This window comes from Prenolepis imparis, unplaced genomic scaffold (assembly GCF_030444845.1).
Source record: "Prenolepis imparis isolate NDT839.2.m4 unplaced genomic scaffold, iyPreImpa1.0 SCAF_3, whole genome shotgun sequence".
Lineage (NCBI taxonomy): Eukaryota > Metazoa > Arthropoda > Insecta > Hymenoptera > Formicidae > Prenolepis > Prenolepis imparis.
The window spans coordinates 5,815,725-5,834,607 of record NW_028141161.1 but is presented as its reverse complement, the minus strand read 5'-3'; the positions used below and the strand labels follow the sequence as shown (position 1 = coordinate 5,834,607).

The window sequence follows — 18,883 nt, the reverse complement described above, 5'->3', positions numbered from 1 at the left end:
CTAGCATCATGTGTCCTCCATAACGTGTGTATACATCATAATGATACACATTTAGAAGAATACGTTATTGAGGGAATGAATAATGATAATGAAGATGAAGCAAATCCAATGATGAATCCAATACATCGAGCCGTACCTGACAATACTGGATCTCAAAAAAGAAATGAACTGGCCGAATTATTGTATTACAGAGTCTAGAGTAATAGAATAGAAAATAGAATCTAATATATTAATGGATAGTTTTTTATATTTCTGCCATTTTCTTCAACAGAGTAATCGGAGGAATTATTATTAAGGAGAAATAATGAGAGGCGAATGTATTAAATCTTGTCTTTAATTATTCAACTTCGAAGTACTGCCACATACCTTATTGATAATAATCAATGTTTTTCGTATAAAATAAAAATATGTAATTATATCTATATAATTTATTATTTAATTATATATTTATATAATTTAATATTTAAGTTTTCATACATAAAAAATAATAAACTATGTAATATTATATGCTTTAATCAATGTCTCTTACAAAATAAAAATATTTAATTAATTAAAGTTTTAATATTTTGCACAACATAGATTTTATCTTTATTGATCTTTCAGTTTAATAAAATTTAAGTAGGAAATGTAGTAAAATATATAATATTATATGCTTTGAAGAAAATAAATAAATTATACATTTAATCTTACAGCTCAAACATATATAACGAAATTTATACAGCTAATTTTTGGTATAAGCATATAAAATAATAATCCGTGACATTAGGTGCTTTCCATTTACATCAAAGCTCAGATAAATCTCACTTTTGTCTTCTTTAACATGGATGTTGAAGAAAGACAGAAGTGAGATTTATTTGAGTTTTGATGTAAATGGAAAGCAACTATTAATGCGACGACAGTAATATTGTATAACTCACAATTACATCAAGTTTCCAAATCAATATGAACTATAGTATACACATGTAATACTATATTTTTTATACATAAAGAAATTGTAAATTCAATATTGCATCTTTACAAAGATATCGAAATCATAAGTTTCATCTTTGAAACAAACTTTTCGTGACATGGTTATTCGTACTATATTGAGGAACCAATAAGGAACTAGCTAACATAAAATTTTTAAACATAAAAAACTTTTAAACAAAATTTTTACTTAATTTTTAAACAAAACTAAATTTTTAAGGAAAAAACTGAAACCAAAAGTTTTTATTTAAATAAATAAATAAATAAAACTTTTAACATAATGTATATAGACTATGTAATTATATTTTAACAAAAAAGATGTTACATCTAATATTACACTAAAAGCAAAGATGAAAAAATGCTGATATTTTATATGTTAAAAATAAATTGTAGGCTCTACAACTTGTATATGAGTTTTTCTATTGAACAAACTAAGCGATCAGTTTGTCTATCAAAAGCGGCTACCAATTTTTCTTGCCTAAGATCTTGTTGTTTCATCTTTTCCTCAGTTACTTTTTTCATCTCGTCAACAACTTTCTCGAGCTTTGTTCTTTTCCCTTTGTTTCGGATTGGTGTCTCTGAGCGACATTTTCTTTTACATTCATCGTTTGTGGAGCCATGATTTTCATCATTCTCATCATCAAATATGCTTTCTTCGTTGACTGCTTCAAGCATGAAGGATGCAGATCCTCTTGTAGAAGAAGCTAATGCAACTGGTTCAACATTTGGCTTATGCCCAAATATCTCGTGAAATATATCAAAGTAATCAAATCGATAAACAGATGCTCCACTTTGTTTTGACTTCATGTTATTGATTTTTGCGTGGTATCGTTTCTTTAAATTTTTAAATTTGTTCTCACATTGTTTATGAGTATATTTGTGGCCAGACGCATACAACAGAGCAGATATTTTTTTCCATATTTCATTATGACCTTTAGTATTCATTTGAAAGCTGTTCACATGATCTTTGTATGCAGCCATTAATGCTAGAATGGCATCATGCGACCAAAATGCTTTGTCATTTGTACCTTCTTCATTTTCAACCTGAACCTTTGGGCTACAATCCTCGTTAGATTTTTCACATAGTTTATTGTCAAGATGGAATAGTTCTTGCGATTGTACGGTGGGTTGCATCTGACTGCTGAAATGTCGAGTATTCATCGAATTGGTGTTTGCAGTTTTTGCTGTTAATGGCTGTATGGATGTAGTGTTTGATGTCCACGCAACAGGCTTTACATACATAAAAGATTTATCTAAAATTAAATAAAAACACAAATAGAAATTATTATATACACATTAAAACTAAATAAAGTATGCAAAGTGCAGAAGAATTGAAAGAAATCAATGCAAAGAAATTCAGCATATAAATCGGTTGATATTTTTTTCAGTCAACACTTTAAATTCTTGTTGTAAATAATTTGTTATAAATATTAAGTTACAGATTGTAAAAAAAATTGTTAAAAGAATCGATATAAATAAATATAATATAATTTTGTTAGCCTTTAATTGTCTTTGTGAACTAACCTGTCATATTTTGCACGAGTACTAAACCGTCCTTGTTGATAATTTTATTTCCTTCTTTGTCTGTTATGAAGACAATTCTTTCGTTTTGAGACATTTTTTTTCACGACACGTTCGTTATACACCTTTGTTATATGATGAGGTCTTATCTTGCCGGCCATAAATTACACTTTTGTTATATTATACAACTTGTTGCCTCTTAGGAACATGCGTAATGCGCATGTCGAGTAAAATTTACCTACCTCGCGACACGGGTAGAAATAGTTAACTCTCGAGTTAACTCGAATACATTTCTGAACGCCATTATAGGGTTTACTCGGTGTTTTCTGAACGGCTTGAGTTAACTAGAGTTAACTCGAGTAACGTTTATGAACGCACCCCAGGTATCCTTTCATCTGCTGGATGCCCCACACGATGGCCAGGCATTCCAATTCCGTAGCGCTATAATTGCTTTCCGCGCCGTTGAGGGTGCGGCTCGCGTACGCGATGACTCGTTCGCCTTCCTCGGAAAACTGCGTAAGGACCGCTCCGAGGCCGTGGTTACTGGCGTCGGTTTGCAGGTAGAAGCGGCGTGCGAAGTCGGGGCACGCGAGGATGGGGGCGGCGATTAGGCGGTTTTTTAGCGCGAGAAAAGCGGCGTCTTCTTCGTCCCCCCATTTCCATCGAGCGTTTTTTCGTGTTAATCGGGTGAGAGGCGCGGCGGTCGTGGAGAAATCCGGCACGAAACGGCGATACCACGAGGCGACGCCCAGGAATTGCCGGATTTGCCGAATGTTCTGCGGTGCGGGCCAGTTCGCGACGGCGCTGACCTTTTCGGGGTCGGTTCGAATCCCGTGTCCATCGACTACGTGGCCGAGATATTTCAACTGGTCGACGCAAAATTTGCACTTCTCGGGGTTCAGCCGTAATCGTGCGTCGCGCAACCGGCGGAAAACCTCGGTGAGCAGCTCGAGATGTTCGTCGAAGGTGCGGCTGATGATGATAATGTCATCCAAGTACACGAATACGTGGGACTCGAGTTCCGGTCCCAGAACCGTATCGAGCAGGCGTTGGAACGTAGCCGGCGCGGAATGCAAGCCGAACGGCATCACCCGGAACTGCATTAACCCCCTCCCGGGAATAGTGAACGCGGTAATCGGACGGCTCTCCGGCGCGAGCGGTACCTGCCAGTAGCCATTTTTGAGATCGAGCGTGGTTAGGTAACGGCCTCCTCGTAACTTGTCGAGGGTCGCGGTGATCTGCGGCAGGGGATACGCGTCCTTATCCGTGACGTCATTTACGCGCCGAAAGTCGATGCAAAACCGGTGTTTGCCATCCTTTTTCCGGACGACCACAATGGGTGAGCTCCACACGCTTTTGGAGGGTTCGATAATCCCGGCCTCCTCCATTTTTGCCACTTCGGCGTCGATAACGGCCTGCATCGCGAGGTTGCGAGGGCGGTATCATTGCTTGATCGGCGTCGGATTTTTTAACCGGATGTGGTGCCGCGCGAGGGTCGTTGGCCCGCGGACGTCTTCAAATAACGCGAGTTCGTGCTGTAGTAAGGTCGTGAGGCGGCGGTCCTCGGCCGGCGTGCGGCTCGCGAGTCCAGTGGTCAAGCTGCACTGCGGGGTGTGCTGACATGGATCGGCGCGCGGTGGGGTGATGGTGATCCCGAGCTTTCCCCATAGATCGATGCCGATAAGTAACTCGCTGTCGAGAGTCGGTAGGATGGCGAATTCGTGTCGGTAGGTGCGGTCTCGGACTCGAATCGGCAGTGTCACATAGCCGGGTACTTCCGTGTATGTGCCATCGGCCAGTTGCACTTGCCCGGCGTTCGTGCCCTCTACGTAGCCCCAGGTCCGAACGGCTTCGGCCGTGGAGGTGTTGATGAACGAAATCTCGGCCCCCGAATCTAGCAGGGCCTTGAAGGGCCTCCCGTGTATGCGGACGGTCAGGTGGGGTCGCGGCGAGAAAGTTACGTCGCGATGCTGGTGTCGGGGCGAGTGTCGGTCTGCTCGGCCTCGGCCCCGTTGGCGTTTCCCGTTCGTGGTGGGTGGCACTGCGAGGTGAGTACCCCATCGCGTCCGCATTGCGAACAAAATTTCTTCGCGGGGCGCTTGCAATTAAACCGGGTGTGTCCGCGCTGCTTGCAGCGCCAGCAACTTTCCTCGCGATTATATACGGTTGCTACGGTGGGCCGTTCGCTTGTTGGTTTTTCGCTCTTCCGCATCTGATTCCGTTCCTGCTCGATATCTTCGTATTCCGCGGCGCGGTCATGTAGTTCCGACAGGTTCGCCACGTCGTCAATCCGCACGTAGAACTTGTACTCGGGATGCATATTCTCATAAATGCGTTCGAGCTGCTCGCCGCGAGAGAAACCGCCTGCGCGACGCATCAGCGTCATCATCACCGTGGCGTACGTAGCGAATTTTTCCCCCGATTTTTGCCGGCGTTCCAAAATTTCGCGGCGGAGCGTGGCTTTGTATCGTCGCGGTAGGAAGTGTGCGTTAAAATCGCGTTCGAAATCGTGCCATTCGGACCAGTTTGTAGAGAAAAGACCATATTTTACGATAGTTATGATGATATTTGCGGAAAAAATTTAGTACACTCCGTAGAGTTCGTCAAACTATGCAATTTTTTGAAAAAAAACACGTTCCTTCTCATAAAGGGATGGAGAAAGGGGGAGAGAATAAAATCAAAATCGAACAAAAGTTCCTTAAAGTGGAGACTTTACCCTTTAAAACAAAAAAAAAATTTTTGAAATACGACAATTTTTCGCGGAGATACTATATAGTATATTTACATATATGCTCCCTTTAGTTATAATCAATTACATGTTTTTTTATTTAGAATATAACAATAGCAACAGTTTTGACAACGAGGAAGCAAAAGAAATTATTCAAGATAAGATTGAAACAAATGGAACATGTCATGAGAACGATAAAGTAATAGAAACTATTCAAAGTATGAATTATAACAACAATGAAGTAATAGAAAGAGATCAAGATAAAGGTATATATATATATATATATATATATAAATAATTTTGAATTACTGTGTGTATGTGTGCATGTGTGTGTGTGTGTGTACAAGGTGTTCCATTTTATTTTATATATATAGTTGATTATCTGGAAATGAAGAGGTTTAGAAAAAAATGTTTTGTATAAAAGTTATTTAATCTTAAGAGAACACAAGATAGAGATATTAAGAAAATAGCAATATTAGGGAAATTTTTTCAGACAAAAATTTTAGCTGCAAATTGGTATTTTTTCTTAGAAACAACTGTGTTTTCTTTGCACCAATTCCTCTCTTTATTTTATGCATAAAGTATTAAGATAATAAAAAAAATTAATATTTTATGAAATATTTCATAGTTTATATAAGATTATGTCAAACTAATGTAGAAAATATCTCGCAAACTATTCACTTTTTGACCATCTTATACTTATATTTTATGCAAAATATTGTGAGGAATCGATTTATGTAAAAGAAATATAATGGTTCCATTTAAGAAAATAAAGGTGACCTTTACATGGCCTTCAAACAATTAGCCAAGGTCAAATCATTGTCACCGTTTTATGTCCCCCTTGAAACCATACAACTTTTATTTGAAATCTTTTTCAATAATGGTTTGCGAGATATAGCACTGTAATCTTTAAAATGGGACCCTATAATATATATACAAATATATATTTACACATTTTGTTTAAATTGTATGTATCGGCAATATTAGATATGACTAGACAATAAAGTTACATATATATATATATACATATATACAGAATGTCCCAAATCAATCGAAAATCAAAAAATATTTTAATGACAGATTTTTGGAAATTCGAAGTTTTAAGTTTGTAAATAAAACTTTTAATACAAAAGTAATTATAATAAATTTTGAATTATAAGCAATTAAAGCTCATTTATTACGGCTCACAAATAGTTCTGATATATCGGACGCTCAGATACGGTGAAGAAAATAGTTAAAACTATAGTTAAAACTGTAGTATATAAATAATATAGAAAACAATGTATATAAAATAATATAAAACCTCAATATTTTTTTCTTTGAATAAATTATGTATATAGAACGCATTTATTTATTGCACACACGTGTGCATTTAAATTAGATATTACTTCTTAAAGTATGCTATTCACTGTCACTAATTGCAATGAAAGCTGTTGCAATTGATATTGATAAGTTTTGTTCTTCAATTTTGTTCTTAAGTCTTTTGTTTTAATGTATTTGTCATATTATATAGTATTAAAATTTTTGTTTGTTAGAATGTTCTAAAGAATCTGTCATTAAAGTATTTTTTTGTGATTTTCAAATATTTTGTATACATATGCATTATATGTATATGTAGTAGTATAAACATATATTATATGTAGTAGTAGTTTTTATATTCTTTTTTTAATATATTAGCCTGTTTCTTTATTTAGAACATAACAACGAAATCAATAATAGTTTTCATAACGATAAAACAACAGAAAACGTTGAAAAGTATGAAAATATTGAAATAAATAGTAATAATCATGCTGATAATGAAGTAATAGAAAATGTTCAAAATATAGAGTGTAATGATAATGGATTAACAGCTAAAAGATTCAAAGATCAATATAAAAGTATGTATAAAAATTTTAATTTTTGTGTTCACACGCATGCATACACATATAAAACATACATACACACATGTGTGTCTTGCGTATATGCATGCGTGTACACACATAAGAACCAAAATTATCATATATGTATATATGAGCAATATGATATATCTGACATATATGTATAAAAATCAAACATTACTCATATATATACATATATACATAATGTGAAAAACAAAGATAAGGAGAACTTATAAATTATTTTTTATTTGTATAGTTTACATAATTTTTATACGTGTGTACATAATTTTTCAAATTAATATGTATGAAATAATAATTATTACAAAAACTTTCAGGAAAAGAAGGAAAAATTACTATCAATAATGATACTCTTATTACAAAAAAAGCCAGAATTATCCTGCAAAGAATAGACAATATTGTCGGAAAAAAGAGGAGAGTATCAAAGATGAAAACGTATGTATTTATAATTTATATATATATATATATATATATTTAAATTATATAAATATATACATAAATATATATATATATATAATTAAAAAATTCTGTTTATGAAATATATTAAGAACTATAATATAGCCTCAATATTTATAAATTAAAAAATATTTTCTTTAAAAAATCAAATGATTAAAGTATTAAAATAAAAAATAAAAGTAGTTTTTTAAAAATAATTTAATTAAAATTTTTAATTTAAATTTTGTTTAAAAAATAAACTTTTTAATGTAAAATAGTCATGTAAAAAAGTATCCATTTGTTGAGTATAATTATAATATTGTTTTATATTTCACTAAAGATCTCTCTCTTTTTCTCTAAACAATTATTACATGCGCGAACGACAATATGTGAATGCGAGTGTGTAGACATGTATGTATTCTCGGCATCATTAATGCTTTCTCATCTGGGTTCAATAACAGCTGCCTACATTCGTTTATTCCCATTGGGAGCTATTGAGAAAATAAAATCTATAATACACGTTATATGTATTTTCTCAATAGTTCTCAATGGGAATAAACGAACGCAGGTTAGTTATTTGTGCATCAGGACTATTATAGTTCAAGAAATATTCACATAATTAATATTCATATTTATGTATTTTATGTATATTTATATATACACACACACACATATATATTATATGAAAAAATATATATAAACTACGCACACACACACACATGAATATATGTATATTAATACATACTAATTATGTAAATATTTCTTGAATTAACCGTTATAATGCATAAATAAATAATTAGACGCGATGTGTCTAGCTATTATTGGACTTGAAAACGGCTTCAGACGCAAAAAAGCATTAATGACGCCAAGTATATGTGCGCGCGTAAACAGAAAATCTTGCTACCCAATTCATTGTATTATTACACAGCATTTTCATAAAACTTTTTAATGATGTTCAAGATTTAAAAATATAATTATATAATAATTAATACAGTTTTATTTATTTAGAGAGAGAATTTGTACTTTGCAATATTATTATATATAATCATGTTGTTTTTAAACGTATTTCTTATCTACTTCTCTCATTAATTAATATAGATATGCCTTTTATTAAAGCATTTTTTTTATTGCGCTGCCCTAATATATGTAAAACTATATATCCACATTCAAACTTTGCAAACTTTGATAAAAATAATAACTTGATTTTGTTACATTTTTCATTTTATATGACAATATGCAAGTAATACTTGAAGCAGACATTAATACAGAAGAAAAATATTGATGAACGTAACAGAAATACACACACACACATCCACACACACATGCAGATATTCACAGAAGAAGTATACTGATAAACAACACAAATACGTGTGTGTGTGTGTGTGTGTGTGTGTGTGTGTGTGTGTGTATATATATATATATATATATATATATATTTGTTACGTTTATTGGTACATTTCTTCTGTATTATAATAATTCTTTTGTAATATATCTGCTTCAAGTATTACTTGCATATTTTGTCATATAAAAAGAAAAATGTTAAATATTGCAAGAAAATTTGTGACAAAACTAATTGTAAGTTATTATTTTTAACTAGTTTAATTAAAATGTAAGACACATTTTTTAATTGAAATAAGATAAAATGGAAAAACTGGATAATTATAATAAAACTCTAATTTTCTGAAACAGCTGTTTATGCTGTGATGCACCTCACAGCATTGATCTTCAGAGAAAACGTAACAAAAAATCATCAAAGAAAATGTTGCAATTAAAAAATCATCAACATGAAGATCAGACGATCAACTGCAGAATATAAATAACAAACATATAGGATCTATCTAATATTAATTTGCTTATACTGCTAATCACTAACTCAAAATCGACTAAAAGAAAGAAGGTCATTGCACAATTATATATTATATTAATAAGTGAAAAAATCTTTCTAATTTGTCTGAATCTTATTTGTACTTTTTTTTATCTGTGTAACTTTATTGTTAGTGTTTCTGCACACAGGTTGCGTAACGCGATGACGCGTGACAAGAAGCGACGCAATACTCAATCAACTTAAAACATTTTTATAAGAGTGAAAGATTGATTAGCTATCACGTCGTCTCTTGCCACGCGTTTTATGTCTAGAAACTCTTACAATTAAGTATTTTATAATCATCTTTTGTTTTCATTCACAAAACAATCATTTTTATGTAATTGTCATACGTTAAGTTACACAATGGGCATTTTTTGTGAACCAAATTATCATTACAAGTAGCACATACACATACATGTCCACATGGTGTAAACACAATACAAGATTTTTCATTTATACATATAATACAATGATCTTCTCGTCGAGGTTCCTTATTGTCCTGAACAATTTCTTGTATGTCATGTATTTCGTGAAATGTTCTTTCGAATGATGTAACATTTTCTTCTAAAAATCCATAATCATCTTCTGGAATTCTATATATTTCGTCATCGTCTGTAATGAGAAAAATAATAGCATTTTGTTTAAAACGTAGTATTAATTATATTAAAAGTAGAATATAGAATAGATAACACAGTTTGAAGAAATCGTTTCTTATTGTAAACTCAGCTGTAAAATCTTACCATAAATTATATCTTCAGCATTATTCTCTTCTATTTCTGAATTTCGATTATTAGTATCATTACTCTCTTCTATTTCTGGATTTCGATTAGTATCATTACTCTCTTCTATTTCTGGATTTCGATTAATATCATTACTCTCTTCTATTTCTGGATTTCGATTAGTATCATTATTCTCTTCTATTTCTAAATTTCGATTATTAGTATCATTATTTTCTTCTATTTCTGAATTTCGATTATTAGTACCATTACCCCTTTCTATTTCTGAATTTCGAGTATTATTATTATTATTTTCTATTTCAGCATTTTCTTCTTGTACTGAAATCAGAATGTTATTTGGAATATGTACCTCAACTATTGTATGCTAAATGTATTTCATTTTATTTTGTTCGATATAATATAAAATAGATATTTAAGTGTCAAGTAATAATTAGGTAACAAATACAATATACTACCGACTATGTATTACCTGCGCTGTATATATTGGATGATTGCAAAAGTTTGTGCCCGATTTGAAGTTATTACCACCATCTATGCAAATCGGGCACGAACTTTTGCAATCATCCAATATATATATACAATAATATTATAAAATATATTACGTCTCATTGTTTATTTTGCAATATTACCTGTAGATTCAATAAATTGATAATTTTCTCTTTGGCTGACAGTCACAGTTTATAATCGGTTATGATTTCTTCGGTTAGGAGTTCTTTGAATAGACTGTTGATTTTGTGAAGACATATCTATAAATACACATACATACATATATATGGTGTGTGTATATACATGTGTGTGTGTGTGTGTGTGTGTGTGTGTGTGTGTGTGTGTGTGTGTGTGTGTGTGTGTGTGTGTGTGTGTGTGTGTGTGTGAAAGAGAGAGAGAGAGAGAGAGAGAGAGAGAGAGAGAGAGAGAGAGAGAGAGAGAGAGAGAGAGAGAGAGAGAGAGAGAGAGAGAGAGAGAGAGAGAGAGAGAGAGAGAGAGATTATGCTAACCTGATATGTATAACATATATATAATCTTTGTTATAAATAAATAATAATCTATAATCTGTACTTACTGAATAATCTATACTAAATAATAATCTATACTTACTGAAAGTTTCATCTGAGAGCAAACTTCCATCTATTTCAGCATCATCATCAATGTCTACAAAGAATTAAGAATTATAAAAAATTAATAAGAGAGAGTATATACAACTAAAATATAATAAATTATAATTTGATATATACAATTGTTTTATTATACAAAATAGAATAAGGCAATATGTTTTCAAAAATTATGAAATATTCAAAACTAGTTTTAAAAAAATTAATACCTTCCAACATTTTTGGTTGTTCATATTGTTGAACAGAACGATAGAACATATGTAAAAATTGTTTTAAGGAAATGCTTCCATTCATGAGAGAATTCTGTCCTTCTACAATTTGTGCATTTCTTTGGTTATTGAATCGCGTAGAGGGTCGTCTTGGACGCACATTGTTTTGTAGTCGATGATAATCAAGTTCTTGATTTGATATAAGTTCTTCTAAATAATCTGTAAAACCATATTTAGAAATTTCCATAAATAAAAGAAAATTAAATTCAGACTTGTGTTCAAATGTGATTATTCGAGACTTATGCACAATATTTACTTAAAAATATCCACAAAGATGGACAATGTGTACCAATTTTTTGAGTCGCAACATGGTGGAAACTTTCAACTAAATTATTGGTACGGAGAGGACATTTAAAAACAGACACTTTAGATGCTATAGGTAGCCAAGTAGTACGTAAGTAAGCCATGAAGAGTAAGATATCAGGATGAGTTGTAGAAACATTATCAGCAATAGTTTGCATAATGTTCACTGATTCGTGGAATAAATTACTTGGTGCTAATGCCATTGATATAGCCATAAACAATACATCACGAGGTGCACTATTCAGTTGTAATCTTCGCCATTTCCTATAAAGAATCTAAAACAGTAATAACATTTTAATAGTATAGTGACACTGTTTATTGAATTCTATTTATTGAATTTATTGAGTGTATTATTTATAGATATATTATTGTTTAAGTTGTCTTAATGTAACTGTATGTGCCACTATAAGTAAAGGGAATGTAAAGGAACGTAAATAAATTATTCTTACTTGAGAATAATGAAACCAACATCCATGAAGTGATGCTGTTGGAAATCGTTGATTTATTGTTGACATAGCTGCTCTTTCATAATCCGACATAACAAATTTCAGATTTTGTTCCAAACCAGGTGCAAGTTCAACAATTTTGTCCCACATTGCTTTATAAAGACTAGCAGAACGTACTTCACATAATGCAAACAGAGTTGCAATGCCCTGTGTTATAAAATCATTTTTTTTTAATATAAACCGTATGCATGGCAATAATGCACTTAGAGCCTAGCATACAAGAATGTTATAATATTGTAGAAAGTGGTCTATCTTTTTAATTCTTGTGTTTATTTCTTGTAAAATCTTTTTCTAAGTTTGTTATTTACAGTAACAATACTCGAGTTGGTAACGATTTAATGAGTACTATTTTAAATATATAGATATAGTATATTTTTTATTTTTATACCATAATGACTTCAGAGAAAAAGATTGTATAGACAATCTATCTTTTACTCTTATACTCTAACAAGTAGTTATATATTTTAGTTAGTGACTGAAAAAAGTGAGCATATGAGTATATGCACATATTTATAATGTTAGCTCATAGAAGCAGTATATCTTTATAAATTATATTTTATCTCATTTCTCGCATAACAATTAATTTCAGTAGAAAGCATTTTGTAATTTTGTTTTTAAAATATTTAATAAATTGAATAATATAAATGTTTTAATTTAGTATTAGCTTTTAATCCTTACTCCGTATTGTTATTTTTGGCACCTTCAAACCGTACTGGTGAGTCTGACGTATTTATTAAATAAGTAAAAGTATTTTAAAAAATCTGAAAACATTCATTTATCTTCTTTGATTCTTCTAAATAAATATTAGATTAATAAATGATTAGAATAATAAATTTAAGAAATAATTTGTTTAAATATATTATTATTGCAAATATATGAAGTAAAAAACATAATATTTTTAGAAATTGCACGGACAAAAATTACCCACCAATACGGAGTAAGGGTTAATCTCATGGTTTCTTATACAAAATGTACTACATTCATATTACTGAATTTATTAAAAGTTTTGAAGCACCCAAGGTATAAAATTCAACTCTGTAGCAAAAACAATTATTATGTAAGGAATGACATAAAAGAAAGCTTGTAAAGATATACTACTTCTTGCAGTTAATTGCCGTAATAGTGAGAAGGACAGAATGTCATGCAATCTTATAGCGTTTTTTAATGAAGCATAATTGCTCTGAGAGTGATTAATGACGTCAATCACAGTCATTCCTTTGAAGAATGGAATGGCTGTAATTAGTCAATATTAGAAGAATGGAAGTATTAGAACGATCAAACCTAATATTTCATTCAAAAACGCTATTATTTATTTGTCTTGTCTTGTCTATGATTTACTAGTCCGTGCTGACTTCAAAGCAGGGTTGGCATGTTTTAAACAATTTGTTTAAAACTGTTTTATTAAAACATGTTTAAAACAGTGGACACTGTTTTAAACATTTTTGTTTTAAACAGTTTTAAACTACTGTTTAAAACTGTTTAAAACATTGCAATTAAAACATGATTATTTGAAAAAGAAACTGTAAAGAAAAACAAAAACAAACAAAAACTAATAGACGTGCAAAACTAATGTTGCAAAAAGGTTTTTGTTTTAACTTTTTTAGTTTTTTATCTATATTTATATGTAACATATAGATATAAAAATATAAATATTATAAACAATGAAATAAAAATAATAAGATAAGTATTATTTTAACAGAATATTTATTTTTGGATATTAAAATTTATTAAATATATTAAGTAACAATCAATATAATTGAATATATTAAAGACTACTTATAAATTATAAAGCTATCTGCACAAATTATTAAAATCTAAATTATAACTTATAACACATCATTTAATTATTTGCAATAGATAAAATGTAAAACGCAACATATTGCAGGATGAAAACTGAGATTGAAACTGAGTCTATATAATATAATCTTTTAAACAAGTTTTTCTTAGTTGAGTAATAATTCTTTATTAATATATAAAATTATATATTCTTTATTTTATTTTGAGTTATTAATTTTAATTAAATTTATAAAAGTAGGTATTAAAAAAATACCCAATATGCAATGACTGCAATGCAATTCCCAATTCCAATATGTTATTGTTACCGTTCATTTTTTCGTACTTAAATGTAAAATGCAACATATTGCATTTTACATTTTATCTATTGCAAATAATTAAATAATGTTATTCCTTTAACTAAAAAAATAATAAACATTTAAGTACGAAAAAATGAACGGTAACAATAACATATTGGAATTGGGAATTGCATTGCAGTCATTGCATATTGGGTATTTTTTTAATACCTACTTTTATAAATTTAATTAAAATTAATAACTCAAAATAAAATAAAGAATATATAATTTTATATATTAATAAAGAATTATTACTCAACTAAGAAAAACTTGTTTAAAAGATTATATTATATAGACTCAGTTTCAATCTCAGTTTTCATCCTCCCAGTGATCAACCTTTTTATTGAGTGCTTTCAAAATTGTTACTAATTTTGAAGCTTTTTCTACGCCTGATCTGTTTCTCAGTTTTGTGTGCACTAAACCAAAAGCTGAAAACAGTCTTTCTATGCCAGCAGAAGAAGCAATTGCTGTATGAATTTGTGTTACTAAGTCAAACGTTACAGTATTAACATTTTCTTTTAACGCAAGCCACCATGTTATCGGTTTAACATTTTTAATGGATTCCTCAGAAAAAAGATAATATTTGAATGGAGAAGTTTTTGCTCGGTAAAACATTACGTCAGGCATGGCTGCAGGGTGATACAAATTGACATATTCCATTGCTTCATCTAATTGTTCTTGGCTTAACTGAAGTCCTCTAAATCGATGATCTAGCAAATTTGCTAAATAATGTGTAGGCGTCATTGCCATTTTAAAACGCTGCAGAACACAATTAAGATCAGACTCCGAAAAATTGTGTTGAAGTTTAAAATAATTTATTATTTCGAGCCAAATTTCTGTGGCTTCACCAATTGTACAGCAATCTCGTTGAATTTTGTCTAAAGCAACAGAAATTACTTTTAGTTTTTCCAAATAATCCGTTGCTTTCATTTTTAAATTCATATCGTTAACTTTGAATGAAATATCCGGGCTAATTGCTACTCGATTATCAGTGCAAACTTTAGATAAAATATGCCAGTTTTTAATATATGATTCCAGACAATCGGCCAAAGTATTCCATCGAACATCTTGTGGCATTACTAAAGCTTTTCCACCTGCTTCTTTATACTTAGCAGCGGCAAAATGCGTGTTTCGAAAATATTTCATAATTGTTTTAATTTGTCCTTTGATTCCTGGAATTTCAATGTCGTGCGCAAGAAGATTTAAAATATGTGCGGAGCATCCATAAGTAATAATGTCAGGCATGCCAAGTTCTTCACATTTTGCCAATTGTTCTCTCATTTTACGCATGTTCGCTGCATTATCAGTCACAAAGCTTCTAACTCTACAACCATGTTTTTGACAACTTTTGATTGAAGTTACTGCTAAATTTAGCAAGTACTCTGCTGTATGGCTATTATCTTCGGTATCAATAGTATCGCATAAATGCACAGTTTCATCAATGATATCTGTCACTGATATACACACAACAGAATCATTGTGAATGTTACTCCATCCATCTTGAGCCATACATACATTCTTTCCATGTAAATAGTCTTTTACTTTTCTCAACTCTGAGTCAAATACTTCATTTAGTAGTTCATTTGCGATTTGACGTCTTAAAGGCGGTTTATAGCCAGGATGCAATAAGTTTATTAATTTTATAAACTCTGGGTGTTCTACATGTCTAAAGGCCGAGTTTGTGGCGTAAATAAATTTAGCTATCTGTATGTCAAATTTTTTCTTGTTTGCAATTGATGTTCTAACAACAAAAGGTTCCATATTCGTTGACCTCAATTTGGACTCTGTTAGTGTGGATGTTGTAGATTTTGATGTTGATGGTAAAGTACGTGTGACTGTATTTGTCGCTGTCGCTGTAAAAAAAATTCAAAATTATCAATTAAAAGAAAAATTAAAAGTTAAAAGTGACGCGAAAATTATTGTATAGGTAATCAATGTTCAATGCTTTAATAATACTAAAATAGAAAATAGAATGTTATGTATACTATGTTATGTACTAACTTATGCAAGACGGGGACCGCGAACGGATGCTGCTGCTGTCAGAAGTGCTATCTTCATCACCATCAACATTAATTAATGTGGAGTTACATTTCTTCACATGTGTCTTCATTCTAGCTACCAATCCTACCATAATTTTATCACATTTTTTACATTTTGCTTTGACAGATCTGTTGTTGTGTTCTTTAATTTCAATGAAATTACACCATGTTGGATCTTTCTTCCTTCCAATCCTTCCCGTCATTTTATATTAGTAAAAAGTAAAAACTGAACTTGTTAAAAACTGAAAGAATATAATCGAGAATATAAGTAAATTATAATCGAGAATATAAGTAAATTATTGAAAATAATCAAATAGTACTTATAAATTATAGAACTGAAAACCTAACCTAACAACAATAACAACACTTGCATTATCATCATTTACATTTACACTTACCTATACTTCGTGTTGAGTTGCAGTATTACTAGTATGTACTCTATGTAGATAATTATTATAATTAATAAATTCAAAACCAAAAAAACCGATATGGTAAACTCCAAACTTTGAACCAACTAAAAAACAATCCTGTTGCCCACATTTTGCACGCTCAGCGGTAAAAAGCCGGTAGTCCATGCGTCGAATCAAGCGACGCGAGTGGTCGAACATTACATTACGATTACGGTTACATTACATTACGATTACACAGATCAAAGCTATCAAGTGTTTTTTTTGCTTGTTTAAAACATGTTTTTTTTGTTTAAAACATGTTTTTTTCTTACTTTACTTAAAAACACGTATAAAATAAAAAAAACATGTTTTAAACAAAAAAATCAATATTTTTTGTTTAAAATGAAAAAAACAAGTTTTTTGACAACCCTGCTTCAAAGTCCATGTTTATTGGCCATAAACTGATAAAATGAGTAAAAACAAAAGAATAAAGGATTAAGATAATAAAAAAGGTTGAAGACTGATGACACAAAAATAAGGTTCAACAATGGACATGCGCTCAAACATATCCAAACCCGTCCAAGGACGACAACTTTAAATCATTCTTATTTATAGCCATCTTGAATTTTATATCAGAAGCGAGAAAAATAAAAAAATGCCTATCCCTTAAAAATAAATGAATGTTTTCAAACAAACGCATGTAGAATCAATAGAGCATATTTGTAAAATGTATTTGCATTTTTACAAAAACTTTTTAAATTTCATATAAGGTGCAAGAAAAAGGGTTTTTCTATTTTATTTGTTTCAACGTCATAAAATGCAAAATATAGTCGATAGGTATCAACGAGTTTTCATTATATTTGAAAAAATGTAACATACATACCGTACTTGCATATCGTACATGTACAGAATATAATTGAGCGATATGCGGCTTCTTTGGCACAATCTAAAAATTATACAATATGTACATACGTATATATACATATATGTATATAAATATACTGTATGTATGTATACATATAAATGTGTGTGTGTTAATACGTCTGCAGCTATTGTTCTTTTATTCTATTATTCTTTTTCAGCAAATTCTAGGATCATTATAAAACAACAATTCTAATACCAAATTGTAGAGAGATATATATAACAATTTTTTAGTTATAAGCATTTAAACTTTTTTAATTACATCGCGATCGTTTATGTCTTTCTAGGTAGCAAAATTATTTTGACGTCAAATGACATCAAAATGACTACTTTTGTTACCTGGGTTTAACACGATGTTATGTGTACGACGTATAATATCACACTAAACGTGCAAACTTTAAACATATTGATTGCTTGACTTTAAAAAGATCTGTACTATGCGTTACAAATGTCTTGTCGTCAATTGCAAAGCATTTGCGATTCAATCAGCATCGAGTTAGCTTGATACTGATTAGATCGCAAACGTTTTGCAGTTGACAATGAGGCATTTGCAACTCATTGTAAGTCTGGCCTAACTAATTATAACTCAAAATTGATTATTGTCTCCATATTTTGATATTAAGATTTTTATTTCAGAATAATTTAATAAATTAACTGTTATGAAGAATAATTGTAGTTGCAGAACATCCTATATGTATGTATATACATGGTGTAATTGAAAAAAAAAACATTTTCAGAGCACATCATCAGAAATATAGGAAAATATCCATACAAGAAAATAATTCAAATCAAAAAGTCCTAAGTCATTTATTAATCTGAGTCTTTTTTTGTTATTATACGGTGTTAAAGTTAAACCAATCAGCGCCTATCTACAGCGAAAAGCAGGGAAACGATGCGTCGCTCTCCAATATTCTGCTCTATGTATATACCCTATCTACTTTTCGATTTGAATTGTTTTCCTTTATCTGATGATGTACTTCAAAAGTGTTTTTTCAATTACACCCTGTATATATGCGTATATACATACGCGCATATATACACAAACAAGGCGGGCGCGCGCGCGCACGCGCAC

General features: G+C 31.1%; 3 protein-coding genes across 4 annotated transcripts; 1 reads left to right on the top strand and 2 right to left on the bottom strand.

Annotated features, from left to right (window-relative positions):
• Positions 1-1,271: 1,271 nt before the first annotated feature.
• LOC145933344 (uncharacterized) lies at positions 1,272-2,831 on the bottom strand. Its single transcript, XM_083032950.1, has 2 exons — positions 2,491-2,831; positions 1,272-2,219 (listed from the first exon to the last, which is right to left on the bottom strand). Exons 1-2 carry the CDS (start codon positions 2,582-2,584, stop codon positions 1,363-1,365), a joined length of 951 nt encoding a protein of 316 aa, XP_082889076.1. The 5' UTR covers positions 2,585-2,831; the 3' UTR covers positions 1,272-1,362.
• Positions 2,832-3,113: 282 nt separating this feature from the next.
• Positions 3,114-9,372, top strand: LOC145933345 (uncharacterized). The gene is made up of 5 exons (XM_083032951.1): positions 3,114-3,453; positions 5,320-5,481; positions 6,910-7,092; positions 7,428-7,545; positions 9,235-9,372. Exons 1-5 carry the CDS (start codon positions 3,441-3,443, stop codon positions 9,359-9,361), a joined length of 603 nt encoding a protein of 200 aa, XP_082889077.1. The 5' UTR covers positions 3,114-3,440; the 3' UTR covers positions 9,362-9,372.
• A 52-nt stretch (positions 9,373-9,424) lies between these two features.
• On the bottom strand, positions 9,425-17,260 carry LOC145933343 (uncharacterized). Of its 2 annotated transcripts, none has more exons than XM_083032949.1 (10): positions 16,900-17,260; positions 16,464-16,743; positions 15,081-16,315; positions 12,277-12,480; positions 11,814-12,102; positions 11,465-11,683; positions 11,242-11,295; positions 10,776-10,892; positions 10,150-10,464; positions 9,425-10,021 (listed from the first exon to the last, which is right to left on the bottom strand). In XM_083032949.1, the coding sequence occupies exons 2-8, from the start codon at positions 16,702-16,704 to the stop codon at positions 10,825-10,827; spliced, it is 2,310 nt and encodes a 769-aa protein (XP_082889075.1). In that variant the 5' UTR covers positions 16,705-16,743; positions 16,900-17,260; the 3' UTR covers positions 9,425-10,021; positions 10,150-10,464; positions 10,776-10,824. The 2 variants fall into 2 exon arrangements, with proteins under 2 accessions (XP_082889075.1, XP_082889074.1); XM_083032948.1 differs by having other exon boundaries at positions 9,428-10,021; positions 11,781-12,102.
• Positions 17,261-18,883: the final 1,623 nt, after the last annotated feature.

Bases quoted from the DNA above. Each gene is read 5' to 3' on its own strand.
- LOC145933344 (XM_083032950.1), bottom strand. From the start codon at position 2,584: ATGTCTCAAAACGAAAGAATTGTCTTCATAACAGACAAAGAAGGAAAT. The intron at 2,220-2,490 runs GTTAGTTCACAA...ATTTAATTTTAG, and splicing joins ACTCGTGCAAAATATGACAG to ATAAATCTTTTATGTATGTA.
- LOC145933345 (XM_083032951.1), top strand. The intron at 5,482-6,909 runs GTATATATATAT...TTCTTTATTTAG, and splicing joins AGAAAGAGATCAAGATAAAG to AACATAACAACGAAATCAAT. The intron at 7,093-7,427 runs GTATGTATAAAA...AAAAACTTTCAG, and splicing joins ATTCAAAGATCAATATAAAA to GAAAAGAAGGAAAAATTACT.
- LOC145933343 (XM_083032948.1), bottom strand. From the start codon at position 16,704: ATGACGGGAAGGATTGGAAGGAAGAAAGATCCAACATGGTGTAATTTC. The intron at 11,684-11,780 runs GTAAATATTGTG...ATGGTTTTACAG, and splicing joins ATCTTTGTGGATATTTTTAA to ATTATTTAGAAGAACTTATA. The intron at 11,296-11,464 runs GTATTAATTTTT...AATTCTTTGTAG, and splicing joins ACAACCAAAAATGTTGGAAG to ACATTGATGATGATGCTGAA.